Source organism: Nomascus leucogenys, chromosome 4 (assembly GCF_006542625.1).
Source record: "Nomascus leucogenys isolate Asia chromosome 4, Asia_NLE_v1, whole genome shotgun sequence".
NCBI classification, from domain to species: Eukaryota; Metazoa; Chordata; class Mammalia; order Primates; family Hylobatidae; genus Nomascus; species Nomascus leucogenys.
The window spans coordinates 42,847,499-42,863,797 of record NC_044384.1 but is presented as its reverse complement, the minus strand read 5'-3'; the positions used below and the strand labels follow the sequence as shown (position 1 = coordinate 42,863,797).

Here is a 16,299-nt window from a genome sequence, read left to right as displayed (position 1 = left end):
CTTAGATAACTCTAAAGGAGCTAGTTAAATACTCTAATTAGCTGTCTTTCCATGGCTCATGTTTTTGTTCAGGTGATCAAACAGAATGAATTACAGTCTAGAAGAGTCTGAGTGGGTCACTTGAGTCTTGTTTCCCTCTTTAAGTGTCCAGAGCATTGAGTTTTCCGCTGTTTTGTGCTTTGTTACCCTCCCCAATGGATTGCTGTCATCAGGAAATTGAAAAATAACATGTTCATACACCAAATTTGCCATAAATTTTTCTTTTAGTTAAATGGAAGATTTCAGACTTGTATCAGTGGGTTGTGCTCTTGCACAGATCACAACTTCATAAATGGGTGTAAATATTTATGTGAAATTCTTACCTAGCCCTGTGAACCACTTGATCTAGGAATCACTTTTTCTTTTTACAAACAATCCATTTTCAGTTGCATATATTATCAATGAGTACTAAACTAGATACATAATTTGGACCTCAATTTTTATATCAGAAAAGGTATACTCTTTTTTTCAAAAGGGAGAAAAGAAAATGATTGTAAGGTGAGGAATCTGACATGGTCAGAAACCATATTTAAGATGGGAAAATCTTGCTAGGTTAGGAAACATTTTAGTTTTTAATGAGTCAATATCTTAAGCATCTTTTTTTTTTTTTGAGACGGAGTCTCGCTCTGTCGCCCAGGCTGGAGTGCAGTGGTGCAGTCTTGGCTCACTGCAAGCTCCGCCTCCCGGGTTCACGCCATTCTCCTGCCTCAGCCTCTCTGAGTAGCTGGGACTACAGGCGCCCGCCACCACGCCCGGCTAATTTTTTTTTTTTTTTTGTATTTTTAGTAGAGATGGTATTTCACCGTGGTCTCGATCTCCTGACCTCGTGATCCGCCCGCCTCGGCCTCCCAAAGTGCTGGGATTACAAGCGTGAGCCACCGTGCCCGGCTCTTAAGCATCTTCTTGGCTAGTTTAAAGCCCACGTTGTCTATCTATGGTTTGTTTCCATTCAAAACCAAAACCAACATGAAAATTCAATAGGAGCTCCTTTACTTTTATTTCTATACTCATTCCTTTAACATTTTTAAAGTGCCTGCTATGTGCTGAAGAGAGACCAAAATTAGTACACTGTAATTTCCAGGAAAACACAGTCTGCTTCAGGTGATAGTAATATAGTCAAATAATTTTAACTTTATAGTATTTACTATGATAAAGGTGCTTAACTCTGCCTGGGAGGTCTGTGAAAGCTTGGAGGAAGAGGTGACATAAAAATTAAGTTTTAATGGACAAGTAGGAATCTAGGATTAGGGGCAGGCAAAACATTCTAGGCAGAATGTTATGCCTAGAATGATATGCTATCTTAATATATGGTTTGTAGGCATTCAGAGTAAAGGAAGTACCTGCCATAGTGAAAATATCTGGGTTCTGTATTTCCCCAAAAGTCTGTGAGTAATGGATTGCTTTACAGTTGGAGCCAGATGGCCTTACCTCAGATTCTTACCCGAGGATGATCCTGAATAAAACATCTCTCTCTTTTGTAAAGCTTCTCTCCCTGACAAGAAAATAGCCTAACTGTTCATCTACCAAAACAATTGGGGGAGATGATGAACAACCAAGTAATGTCAAACTGATGTTTTGCATGGGTCACTAATGGCTTCTCAGCTCAGTCTTTAACTGGGGTGGCTGCTTTTCAGCACTAGACACAGTTGACTTCATCTTTTTATTTGTCTTTGTTATTTATCTTTTTTCTCTGCCTGTCCTTTACTTGTTGTTGTTACATTGGCCTCCTTCTCATCTCACAGCTGGAACATTCCTTTCTCTAAGAGGCTTTCCCTGGCTCCTTGACCATTTGGGTCCTTTTAGAAAGTGTTCCTACAGCACTACATAATGTTCTTGTCATTACTCTTCATTTGTTCTTCTTTGTGTTTGATTACCTGCCATTCTTTCTCCCTAAAGGAGATAGTGTTAGTCTTGTTCATTATTGTATGTCTGGCATCTCATTCAGTCTCAGATGTTACTGTACTCATTGTATTTATTATTCAATAAATATTTATTGAGCACTTATATAGGCTAAGGAATTCAGTAGTAAACAAAACAAAAATTCCTACCCTTACAGACTTATTTGTTGAATGAATGAATGAATGAATGAGTGAGTGAATTAATGAACAAACAAAACCTGTACACTCCCTGGACAATTTTACGCACTCTCATGTCTTCAGCCACCACATATAAAGTGATTAACTCCCAAATGTCTATTTCTACTCAGACTTCTTTTCTGAATTTCACACCCAGCGATCCAAGTGTCCCCTCTTGGCTATCTCCACTAAACTCTCCCAAGCATCTTTAACTCTGTGTTTTAAAGCCGCACTCTCCCCAGACCTTTTCTTTATTCTGCATTCTCTGTCTTATAAATGGAATCACACATCTTGTCACCCAGTTCATAAGCTGACATTGCCTTAAATGTCCCTTTTTAACCCCTTATCCCTTATTTTCTACCATTATTACTCCAGCTCATGCCCCTCTCATCTCTTGCTTAGACTTTTACAGTGATTGTCTAATTGGTTGCTTTGATTCTAGTCTTAAGCCCTCTGATCCATCCTTTACTCTTCTCCTACCAGAGGTATCTTTATGAAATGCAAATTAGCTGTAAGACATCAATGACTTAAATAGAGATAAAATCTAAACAACTTAGGGTAACATTTGAGATCTAGCCCCTGTTGATCTCTGTAGCCTCTTCGCTCATTCTGTCCCACTCAGGACCAGTTAACCATCCATGCCATGCTTCTTGCAGTTCTCTTAATGTACATATTGATCATTTTTTTCTTTCCTTTGATCCTGGTGATTTCTCAGCCAGGGATACTGCACAGCCTACCTACCTGGTACATCTATATACTCCTTTTCCAGAATTTGTTTTCAATGTCACATGTTCTCTGGAGCCTTTCCTAACTTCCCTCCAGTGTGGTCAAAGTGAACTACTCACCCCACCTTTTTAAAATCTCCATTGTACTCTAGTGTATAAATGTTTCTCCTGGAACATGTTATCCTTATTTGTTTAAATCTCTCCCTCTCTCTAAGCCTTGATGTCTTTTTTAAAAAAAAAAATGTATCGAATATATACTTTGTGCCCTGCACTATGCTAAGTGTTCTTCGTTTATTTGTATCATTTACATTTGCAGTTGCCCTGTGAGGTGAGGTAGATATTATCCCCAGATGAAGATGTCAGAGAAGTTACTTGCCCTAAGTTATATCATTACTATGTACCAGAGTTAAGATTTGAGCCAAGAATGTTGGACTGACACCTAAGTCTGTGCGTTTACTGAATCCACAGTACTGCCTTTGTTCATCTTATGCCTGTTACATTGTATTCAGAAAGCATTTGTTAAATGACTGGAAGAAAGCTTGGCAGGTCTTTTTTGCATGGCCTTTTCGCTGTCTTGTATGTGCCTCTCCCTGGCTCCAAGGACAGTTCTGGTTAGTATATCATTAGATCATAGTAACAGTTTGTCACCTGACTTACTGACCAAGGACTCATGATTGTAGAGAACTCTTAGGAAGCTGACCTGATGCTCAAGTTTCTGCTTCTCACATGATAACTTGTGGTAGAAGTAGGAAGACAAGAAGAGATTGAGTAATAGTAGAAAGAGAGAAACACAAAAAAAGCAAATAACAAAAACCAAAACAAAAAAAAAGTTTTCCTGCAGTGTTTTATTATGATAACTTTCAAATATATAGACAGTTGACAATATGGCATTGAAACACTGTGTACCTTCTACCTAGATTTCAGTGGTTGGCATTGACTATATCTGCTTTGCCCCCTCTCGTGTGTGTGTATTTTTAATATATATAATAAATATAAATATTTAATATTTATATATAAATAATTGTATATAAAGATAATTATTAAATTATATTTATAATATATAATGTAATATTTAATATTTATATGCTATATAAATAAATATATTTATATTTATTGTATATAAATATTTATATTTATATAAAAATACACACCAGAGGGGGCAAAGCAGATATAGCCAATGCCAACAACTATATATAGATAGATAAATGTATATAGATTTATATAAATATAGAAATGTATACATATGTAATAGAAATTTATATAAATTGTAAATTTACTTACAGATATAAAATTTTATAAAAATTTATTTGCTTATTTTTCTGAGTGTCACGGGAAATGCCACTTGTCTCCGATACCTGGGATGGTTGGACTTGTGCTTAGTAATCTTGATCTAATACAGAACTAAATGAAGTGGCAAGTGTCACATGTAACTCCTAGCTACCTCAGACTTGTCTCATAAGAATGAGAACATTTTATTTTATAAACCAACTTATGATAACTGATAAAATTAGTAGTAATTCCATAATATTAATTGTAATTGAGTCCATATTCCAATTTTTCTAGTTGTCCCAATAATGTCTTTTCTATTTTTCTCCCTGAACAAGGATTCAGTTATGCTTCATGGGTTGCATTTGGTTGTGTCTTTGGTCTCTTAATCTAAAATAGGCCTCCTACCCCAAACCTTTTCCCCTGTGACACTGACCTTTTGAAGAGTTCAGGCCAAGTGCTTTGCAAAATCTCCCATATACTGGATTTGTCTGATTGTTTCTTACAGTATCATTTAATTTATTCCTTTATTCCTTCTAAATTCTGTGAAGTGGAAGTTAGGTTTACAAATTTGATTAGGTTCAGATTAAAACATAAGCGATGATGCCTACTTCATGCAATTGGACATACATAATTTCTGTTTTTTTACTTACTAGTGATCCTGAATTAATTTACTCTGAGTATTGACCACCAGATTGTACCATTGAAAGGTGCATTTTCTTCTTTGCTGTAAGTAATTATGACACCTTAGGAATATCTAACTCATTAACCTTTCACCTAATGGTTTTAGTATCCTTTAATGATCCTTGCCTGAATTCGTTATTACATTGGGGGTTCTAAAATGGTGATTTAAAATTTTGACCATTTGTTCTAGGTAATTAGTTTGCTTTCTTCTGTAAAGAAAAACTTCACTTTTTTTTTTTTTTTTGAGACGGAATTTCAGTCATGTTGCCCAGGCTGGAGTCCAGTGTTGCGATCTCAACTCACTGCAACCTCCACCTCCTGGTTCAAGCAATTGTCTTGCCTCAGCCTCCTGAGTAGCTGGGATTACAGGCACCTGCCACCATGCCTGGCTAATTTTTTGTATTTTTAGTAGAGATAGCGTTTCACCATGCTGGGCAGGCTGGTCTCAAACTCCTGACCTCAGGTGATCCTCCCACCTTGGCCTCCCAAAGTGCTGGGATTACAGGTGTGACTTGCCTTTTTTTATCCATCCTTTCTTCTCCTTTTGCAGCATTACCATGAAGTTGTGGATTTTTATTTATTCAGTTTTCTATTAATTAGACTGATTATTTATTTCAGTGCTCAAATTTTCCCAAATGTGGTTAATAATAGGCATCCCCTTTAGGCTATCTCCTTTTTTTTTTTTTTTTTTGAGATGGAGTTTCTCATCACCCAGGCTAGAGTGCAATGGCATGATCTCAGCTCAGTACAGCCTCCACTTCCCGGGTTCAAGCAATTCTCCTGCCTCAGCCTACCGAGTAGCTGGGATTACAGGCACTCACCACCACACCCGGCTAATTTTTCCTGGTTTGTCTTTTTTTTTTTTTTTTTGATGGAGTCTCACTCTGTTGCCAGGCTGGAATGCAGTGAGTGATCTCGGCTCACTGCAACCTCCATCTCCCGGGTTCAAGCGGTTCTCCTGCCTCAGCCTCCCGAGTAGCTGGGATGACGGGCGCCTGCCACCACAGCCAGCTAATTTTTGTATTTTTAGTAGAGATGGGGTTTCACCATGTTGGCCAGGGTGGTGTCAATCTCTAGACCTCGTGATCCGTCCGCATCGGCCTCCCAAAGTGCTGGGATTATAGGCGTGAGCCACCGCACCTGGCTGCTATCTCCTACTCTTGTGACAAGCCCCCATCTATTTGTCTTTGAACACTTTCTTGCATTTTACAGCACAACAAGATGTTTCAAGTTTACTTTATACTTTCTCTACCCCAAAATGGGTTTCAGCCATTTTTCCAAGGAATCTTGGCTCCAAAAAAGGAGAATCTTTTTTTTTTTTTTTTTAGATTTAATGATTCACCTTTTGTCTTTTCACAAGGGCCTCTCTACATTTAGTTCTATATTAGATCAAGATTACTAAGTTCCAGTCCAAGCATCCCAGGTGTCAGAGAGAAGGGTGAGATGAAGTGGTGGGGGTGAACTCTGCTAGGCCAGGGGAATTATTTCAGTTAAAATAATCTTTCTTTACTCTGGCAGCCTCCTAGTAGTATGTCCTATCTCTGGCCCTTCCACTCTCCACCTGTGATTTGTCTCTTCCACAGTTTTTATTCTTTCACTCATCCTCTTATTCATTCTGCTCTTATCTTTACTTTTACTTATCTATGTATTGCATTTTAGTGTTAAGATTTTAAGCTTTACAAAATGATTATTTTCCACAGCTATTTCAGCTAATTAATGTGATGGTTAGGTTTTGATGTAATCTTGCTTAATACTAATTTATATTTATTTATTTGTGCTACCTCATGAAGACTTATTTCTTTGAAGAGGTTGCAATGACTGCTCTGTCTTCTGCTTCTTAAAAGGTGGTTAGGCAGACTACAGTGTTTTAAATTCATGTCATGATTTGGTGTACACTTTCCCTTAAGTTTGGTTTTCAACATCTGTTTCATTCTTTTCTGTCAGTCGGCCAGGATTGAGTTAAATATATCTTCTTTTTCATTGTACCCCCCAAATCATTGAGAAGGGCGTTTTGTCTGCATTTTCCTAACATAAATCTTTCTCTCCAGATGGAAAATTGAAGTCTCATTGTGCTAAGGAGGAAGGAAACGAAGGAAATGGGGGGGGGGGGTGCATTTTGAAATCTGCTATATCAAGAAAGACATTAAAAATTGATAAAGGTAGGACTACCTGTTTTTATATTCTCCCACATAGCATGTGTTTAAATGAATTTGCCTGTAATTTGTTTCAAACGCTGACATTTTACTCCTAAGCTATATAATTGTGCTTGATTTTTCCAGAGTAAAATTCATATTCTGTGACCAGACTAATATGTTCACCTACTATAAAAATTACTGCCTATGGTAACAGCGAGAATAAAAATCTCCTTTTATATACATAATAACTGGCAGAGACTCCTGGGACCACCACAAATCGTTCCCATCTTTTAGAGCTTGCTTTCCATGGAAATGTAAAACTAGCCTAGTATAATGTACGTCGACTCTGAAAACCTATTTAGACTACCATTTATACTATTGTTGTTATTTAAGATGCCAAGTATTCAACAAGCTCTTCTAATTGTTGTATTCTCTAAGCTTAGTAACCTGTCCTTTCCCTGTGAACCAGCTCCTCTTCTATCATCTACCTCTGGCTCCTTTTTTGTTAAAGGTTAATAATGAGAATAATGAAGCAATTGGTTATTTATGCAGTCATGATTGGCAAAAGTTATTAGAACAAGAATCTGCCCAGAAGCAATGATTAGGTTATGAAAATGTTAAGGAATACTGAAACCAGACACCATTTTGACATTTAAAAACTAATATTTCGACCCTTAATCATGATGACCTATTGTAAAAGTATTTATACAGAATAAATCCTATTGGATAGTAATTTTTATACCAACAGCATACATAAGTAAGTGTTAAGGGGAAATTTGAACATGTACTGAAGGGAAAAGAGCCTGGGGAGGAAATTACCATAATGAGAAATAAGGAACAGAGCTCTCTCTTGGGTAGGACTATTTGTCTCCCAAGCACTGGTCTACAAAGTTAGCTGACATTTTCTGATTTAGTATTTTCATCTTGAACAATTGGCAAGTTTCAGGAGTTGTGAGAGAGGATACCCCAGGTTAAATTGCCATGTTCTTTATACCAAATTATAAAATTATGAAAAAATGTAGGGAGGTATGTGTTCAGAAAATTTCCTGGTGATGGTTTTATTAATGAAATATTGACTTAACTGAAAAACTTAACAAAAAAAATCAAATTATACTCTTTTTATGTTTAATATAGTTAGGAACTTTCTGTGTAAATTGGCAGTACTCTTACCAGAGCAGTGTTATTACCTGTACCCCATACTGATTTTTTAAAATAATAACTTTATTGTGTATAATTCACGTAAAATAAAATTCACCCTTTTGAACTATATAATTAAATGGTTTTGAGTATATTCCAAAAATATGCAAACACCACTACTTTGTAATTCCTGAACGTGTTTATTACCTTTCCCCCAAAATCCATACCTGTTTGCAGTTACTCTCCATTTCTTCTCCCCTAACTCTTAGCAACCACTAATCTATTTCTGTCTGTATATATTTGCCTGTTCTGAACATTTTATACAAATGAAATCATGCAATATATGGCCTTTTGTGTCTGGCTTCTTTTACTTAGGATAATATTTTCAAGGTTCATCCATGTTGTAGCATGTAGCAGTACTTCATTGCTTTTGATGACTGAATAATATTCCACTTATAAATATTTCACATTTTGTTTGTTTATTTATCAGTGGACATTGAGATTGTTTTTACTTTTCTACTATTAGGAATAATGCCATGTTGAATATGTATATGTAAGTTTTTGTGTGGACATATGTTTTTTAAAAAGTTTTCTTTGCTTATATATTTAATATTCTTCAGAACATATTTTCACTTCTCTTGAGTATATACCTAGCAGTAGAATTGCTGGGTCATATGTAAAAAAAATTCTCTATCATTGTGAAACAGCTAACTTATTTTCCAAAGTGGCAGCACAGTCTTATGTTTCCATTAGTTACATAGGAGGGTTCCAGTTTCTTCATATCCTTGTCAGTGCTTGTTAGTCTTTTTGGATATGGTCATCTTAGTGGATGCAAAATGGTATCTCAGTGTGTTTTTTATTTACATTTCCCTAATGGCTATGTTGAGTATCTCTTCTTATGCTTCTTGGCCATTTGCATATTTTGTTTTGGGAAATGTCTATTCAAAGCCTTTGCCCACTTGTAAATTGTACTAATTATCTTTTTATTGTTTAGTTGTACAAGGTATTTATATGTTCTGGACACAACTTCTTTACCATGTCGTTTCCAAATATTTTCTCTCATTCAGGGGGTTGTTTTTTTCAAATTTTAAATAATGCCTTTTGAAACACCAATCATTCTACATTTTGAAGTCCAATTTGTCTTTTTTTTTTTTTATTTGGTTACTTGTACTTTTAAGTGATCATCACCCAATCCAAGGTCACAAAGATGTGCTTTTATATTTTCTGCCAAGAGTTTTATAGTTTTAACTCTTACATTTAGATCAATGATACATTTTCAGCTTGTTTTTTTAATATGGTGTGAGGTAGGGGTTCCTTTGCATGTATCTGCATTTGTTTTTATTCAAATTTAGAGAATCAAGGAATAAATTTATTTTCAAATGGGATGTTCATTGCTACTCTCTTTGTGAAGTATTGTTTTACGATTTTGGGGGAGAAATACATGTAACTTTGATCTGAAGACTTTATACTTATGACTCTTGCCAAATATGATTGCATTTCTGGTTCTGTTTTGTTTATTGGAATATGAAAAGCAGCATTGATGGATGCAGTTTGAATCAATTTTTCAGTTTTTTTCCCTTAATTTGCAATCTCACCTCTTCAGCTACAGTATAGAGAATGCCAAGAACTTCTAAGCCTGTATCAGAAATATTTATCAGAACAACAAGAGAAGCTCACCATGTCTCTCTCAGAACTTGGTGCTGCTAGAATGCAGGAACAGCAGGTAAGCATCTTTAATTTTACTTTTCTTGTCTTCAGTGGATCAGCAAGATGTCAGAAGAGCCATTTGTTTTTTATGTTAATTTCCTCACGGTATATAATATTGTTTTAAAACATGTGGCCACTGCGTGTGATTGAGTTGATGTCTTTCCCTCCCCCTTTCCTTTCTCCTCCTGTTCCTGGGCCCAAAGGTAAGGAATGATTACTTGAAGCAGTCTGTGTGGGTCAGTGAGGAAGCTTCTGGTTGTATGAAAGCACAGCCAGAAGGGTAAAGAAAACACTGTTCTGTTACTTAATGAAGAAGATCAGGTGGGCTGTTTGTTACTCATTGTCCTTATGGAAATCACAAATAAGCCTTTCTTAATTCATGTTTATTTTTTAGAATAATGAAAGTTAATTGTGGACTTATAAAAACTTTAATTGGAGAATATTAGGATATTTTGCATATGCTTGCATACATGTATTAATCATGTAAGTGTATAGGACAGTGTTTATATAAGCATTTGTACACATATCACCAAATGGTATGTATTACATACTTAAGTGAATGCTCAGAACCCTGCCAGATGTGATGTGAAATAAGCCCTAAAGACCCACTTCTGGTTGGGGGATTTCCCTTCCCTAGCCGAGGGAAGCCATTACAGACAGTACCTGGAAAAAATGGGACACTCCTGTCCAAATACTGGGCTTTTCCCACAGTCTTAGCAACCAGCAGACCAGGAGATTCTCTCCCGTGTCTGGCTGGGTGGGTCCCATGCTGACAGAGCCTTGCTCACTGCTAGCACAGCAGTCTGAGATCAACCTGTGAGGCTACAGCCTGGAAGCAGGAGGGGTGTCAACCACTGCTGAGGCTTCAGGAGGTAAACAGTGGCCGGGAAGCTCGAACTGGATGGAGCCCACCACAGCTCAGCAAGGCCTACTGCCTCTACAGACTCCACCTCTGTGGGCAGGGCATTGCTGAACAAAAGGCAGCAGAAACTTCTGCAGGCTTAAACCTCCCTGTCTGGCAGCTCTGAAGAGAGCAGTGGTTCTCCCCGCATGGCGTTTGAGCTCTGAGAACGGACAGACTGCCTCCTCAAGTGGATCCCTGACCACTGTGTAGCCTGACTGGGAGACACCTCACAGTAGGGGCCAACAGACACCTCATAAAGGCAGGTGCCCCTCTGGGACAAAGCTTCCAGAGGAAGGATCGGGCACCAATATTTGCTGTTCTGCAGCCTCTGCTGGTGATACCCAGGCAAACAGGGTCTGGAGTGGACCTCCAGCAAACACGAACAGACCTGCAGCTGAGAGACCTGACTGTTAGAAGGAAAACTAACAAACAGAAAGGAATGTCATCAACATCAACAAAAAGGACATCCACACCAAAACCCCATCTGTAGGTCACCATCATCAAAGACCAAAGGTAGATAAAACCACAAAGGTGGGGAGAAACCAGAGCAGAAAAGCTGAAAATTCTAAAAACCAGAGCTCCTCTTCTCCTCCAAAGGATCGCAGCTCCTCACCAACAATGGAACAAAGCTGGTCGGAGAATGACTTTGATGAGTTGACAGAAGTAGGTTTCAGAAGGTCAGTAATAACACACTTCTCTGAGCTAAAGGAGCATGTTCTAACCCATCACAAGAAAGCTAAAAACCTTGAAAAAAGTTAGATGAATGGCTAACTAGAATAAACACTGTAGAGAAGAACTTAAATGACCTGATGGAGCTGAAAACCATGGCACAAGAACCTTGTGATGCGTGTACAAGCTTCAATAGCCGATTCGCTCAAGTGGAAGAAAGGATATCAGTGATTGAAGATCAACTTAATGAAATAAAGTGAGAAGACAAGATTAGAGAAAAAAGAGTAAAAAGAAATGAACAAAGCCTCCAGGAAATATAGGAATATGTGAAAAGACCAAATCTACATTTGATTGGTGTACCTGAAAGTGACAGGGAGAATGGAACCAAGCTGGAAAACACTCTGTAGGATATTATCCAGGAGAACTTCCCTAACCAAGCAAGGCAGGCCAACATTCAAATTCAGGAAATACAGAGAACACCACAAAGATACTCCTCGAGAAGAGCAACCCCAAGACACATAATTGTCAGATTCACCAAGGTTGAAATGAAGGAAAAAATGTTAAGGGCAGCCAGAGAGAAAAGTCGGGTTACCCACAAAGGGAAGCTCATCAGACTAACAGTGGATCCCTCAGCAGAAACCCTACAAGCCAGAAGAGAGTGGGGGCCAATATTCAACATTCTTAAAGAAAAGAATTTTCAACCCAGAATTTCATATCCAGCCAAACTAAGCTTCATAAGTGAAGGGAAATAAAATCCTTCACAGACAAGCAAATTTTGATCTGAGAGATTTTGTCACCACCAGGCCTGCCTTACAAGACCTCCTGAAGGGAGTATTAAACATGGAAAGGAACAACTGGTACCAGCCACTGTAAAAACATGCCAAATTGTAAAGACCATTGATGCTATGAAGAAACTGCATCAATTATTGGGAAAAATAACCAGTTAATATCATAATGACAGGATGAAATTCACACATAACAATATTAACCTTAAATGTAAATGGGCTAAATGCCCCAATTAAAAGACACAGACTGGCAAATTGGATAGAGTCAAGACCCATCAGTGTGCTGTATTCAAGAGACCCATCTCATGTGCAGAGACACACATAGGCTCAAAATAAAGGGATGGAGGAAGATCTACCAAGCAAATGCAAAGAAAAAAAAAAGCAGGAGTTGTCTCTGATAAAACAGACTTTAAACCAACAAAGATCAAAAGAGACAAAGAAAGCCATTATATAATGGTAAAGGGATCAATTCAACAAGAAAAGCTAATTATCCTAAATATATATGCACCCAATACAGATGCACCCAGATTAATAAAGCAAGTCCTTAAAGACCTACAAAGGGACTTAGAGTCTGATACAATAATAATGGGAGAATTTAACAACCCACTGTCAATATTAGACAGATCAATGAGACAGAAGGTTAACAAGGATATCCAGCACTTGAACTCAGCTATGCACCAAGCGGACCTAATAGACATCTACAGAACTCTCCACCCCAAATCAACAGAATATACATTCTTCTCAGCATCACATCGTGCTTATTCTAAAAGTGACTACATAATTGGAAGTAAAGCACTTCTCAGCAAATGTAACAACAGAAATCACAACAAACTGTCTCAGACAACAGTGCAATCAAATTAGAACTCAGGATTAAGAAACTCATTCAAAACCACACAACTACATGGAACTGAACAACCTGTGCCTGAATGACTACTGGGTAAATAACAAAATGAAGGCAGAAATAAAGATCTTCTTTTAAAGCAATGATAACAGAGACACAACCTACCAGAATCTCTGGGACACATTTAAACCACTGTGTAGAGGGAAATTTATAGCACTAATTGCCTACAAGAGAAAGCAGGAAAGATCTAAAATTGACACCCTAACTTCACAATTAAAAGACCTAGAGAAGCAAGAGCAAACAAATTCAAAAGCTAGCAGAAGGCAAGAAATAACTAAGATCAGAGTAGAACTGAAGGAGATAGAGGCACAAAAAAACCCTTCAAAAAATCGATGAATCCAGGAGCTGGTTTTTTGAAAAGATCAACAAAATTGAAATAGCCAAAGTATAAATGGTTTGTTTGTATTTTGATCTGAAATATTTTCTTCTGTTTTCTTAAAACATAGCTGATAAAAAGAGGCAGAGGAAGGTGGCAGCTATTTTTGATTGTTTATGTGAAGTTTCCCTGCTACACTGAAAACAAGTCAGGCAGTTTTTAAGGTGGCCCTTGCCTATTGCTTTTCAGGGGGTAAGAGAAAATGGTAATGTGAAGATCAGATTTCAGACCTTTGGTTTTGCGTTTCTACTTACTGCTCCTGCATGACATAGATGTGTGAACAGGGCACAAAACAAGGCCAATCCATTTGGCAAGGATATGGGAAGGGAGATGGAGGAATCTTTCATTTACTAGTATTAATAGTCTTAAGGATACAGAGCTGATAGTGAAGAAATAGTCACCAGGGGGTCCTAAAGACATGTAGAAAAGACCCTTTTTCTATTTACTGTTGAAATTGGAGGAAAATAAAACTTTCTCAGGTGTGACTGATTTGTATTTAAGCTAGTCATTTCTTGGGCGTTTTGCCCAATAAGTCTACCTCCTTGCAGTAACGGCATCATTATGAATACTGTAAACCTCAGTGATGACACTGACCTAATTCTCTTCCCTCTTCCCACTTACCTTGTCATGAAGTTACATATTCTATTTATGTACTTGCAAATAGACTGTGCCCATCTCTGTAATGTCACCTTTTTTGTTATTTTGTAATCGTTGTTACATCATTCATCTATCTCCCTTGCCAGCTTTTTTGAAAACAGGCATCTTGTTGCATTGGTTTTTGTACACTTAGAGCCTCTCATACGTCTTGGCTTAAGAAATATTTCTTTTTCATTAATTTGTATTTAACAAACATTTATGTAGTACATACTATGTGTTAATACATATTAAATCATTTAATCCTAAGTCAATGAAATAAGGTAGGTTACTATCTCTGTTTTATGCCTCTCCCAGAGGCAGAATGAATGAATCGGCCAGGTCATACAGCTAACAGGTTGGCAAAGCCAAGATATGAACCAAGCTAGTCTGGCACTATAGTGTATTGAAGAAGGAAAGACAAGAAAAATTTGAGATAACTAAAATTGTTAAAATTTGGCTTTAGATATTCTTGTTTCTATAACTAACTCTCCTTGGCTCTTAATCTGACATACAGATTTTTAAACTCTAGAGCACAAATATGCTAAAGATGGTGGGCAACTATTTTCTTTCCTTGCAAGGAGCCACAATGTCAGATAAAACATAAAATTTTATTCTCAAATTTTTAAAAATTTCACCTGCAGATTTTATGATGACGATGGCAGCAGATTGTTTTTCATGAGGCATTTATTTGACTTTGAGAGACTTGTTCTGTTTCTTGTTCGTATTGGTTACTCTCTGTGCCTTAAATCACATATTATGGTTTTGCTTGTAGTTTATTAAATCCACAGTTCTCCAGAAGAATGCCCTAGCTTATGATTTTTGTTTTTGACATCTGTCATTTCCTTGAAAAGAAGTTGGCTTTATTTACAAGGTGATTTTTTTTCTTGTTTTCTCCCCATCCTCTTTCTCTCTTTTTCTGAAAGATAAATACATTCTACATTTCTTTTGTAATTTATTCAGCATTATAGGTTCTTCATAGTGGGTTCTAGAGAGGTTCTTCACTGGTTCTATTTAGGTTGTAGTGTTTATTTGATGTGTGTATATTACCCCCATTATCTTATCTTAATAAATAGTACTTAGCTATAGTACAATCCTAGTCTTGAACATGGTAGGGTCTAATAACCATAGTTTTGGTCAATGTGCATTTTATAATATAGCCTTTTCTTGTCATAGGAGTGTGTTACTTCTTTTTTTTTTGGAATCTAAACTTAGTGTCACTTCACTTATGATGCTCATAACTTCCTTTTTTGTCTTATTTGTAGCCTATACCGTTTTACAAAAGTTGTCATATTTCCTCAGTACTGTTTGTAATAAGAGAAAGCCTAGGCAGCATTTTGAATAACTTCTCCTACTCCAGTTTGAAAATGTTGGTAGGTAAGCCTATTTTACTATTTTTATTAACTCTGCATTATTTTGGCAGGTAGATATAAAGTAGCTTTAGAATTTTCTTAGGATTTCTCTTATTTCCTTAAAATTGGTAAAATAATTACTTTTTAGCCATGGGCAATGGATATTGAATTTCAGTTCCTCTGATCTGGTAAAAGGCTTGTGAGAGAAACTTCTTTATTTTCCCTGTGATTACTTGTTCCATATTTCTTAGTAGGTCTGGGTCACAGACTGGTCAAGAATCTGAAATATACTAAAGATGGATCATTGCTTACTATAAATTTAATGTCTGTTGTTGGTTGTTATCACTATTGCCTCTATGGTGTTATTAAAAGGCCATCAGGAGTTTGAAACCAGCCTGGTCAACATGATGAAACCCTGTCTCTACTAAAAATACAAAAAAAAAATTAGCCAGGCGTGGTGGCATGTGCCACCACACCCGGCTAATTTTTGTATTTTTAGTAGAGACAGGGTTTCACCATGTTGGTCAGGCTGGTCTCACACTCCTGACCTCAGATGATCCACCCACCTCGGCCTCCCAAAATGCTGGGATTATAGTCATGAGCCATTGTGCCTAGCCAAAAAAAAAAAGTTTTATAGTACTTACGGACACACAGTCTTATGACTACTTCCTATTCTGTGACTACTTTCATATATTCTTTTGGTTAAAACTTTATCTAATTTTATTTTGTTCTTTTTAATGTATACTTAATGTGTAATATATGTCTTAATTCTATCTAATACTAGGCTATCTTCAAGTTATAATACCACTTATAAGCCTAGATTTTATTGACAATCCAGAAGCATCATCATACTTCTAACTGACAAAAAAAAAAACAAAAAAAAAAAACTAAAGAAGGTGTGAGGCTCATTA

At 36.9% G+C, this 16,299-nt stretch overlaps 1 protein-coding gene across 3 annotated transcripts in view; it reads left to right on the top strand.

Moving 5' to 3' along the window:
- Positions 1–16,299, top strand: part of KIAA1328 (KIAA1328 ortholog) — a 372,817-nt gene that overhangs the window by 132,648 nt on the left and 223,870 nt on the right. For all 3 annotated transcript variants that reach the window (XM_003261907.3, XM_012506309.2, XM_030810556.1), the window contains exon 6: positions 9,657–9,784. In XM_003261907.3, coding sequence (XP_003261955.2) covers positions 9,657–9,784 — 128 coding nt within the window. The remainder of the gene's footprint in view (positions 1–9,656; positions 9,785–16,299) is intronic.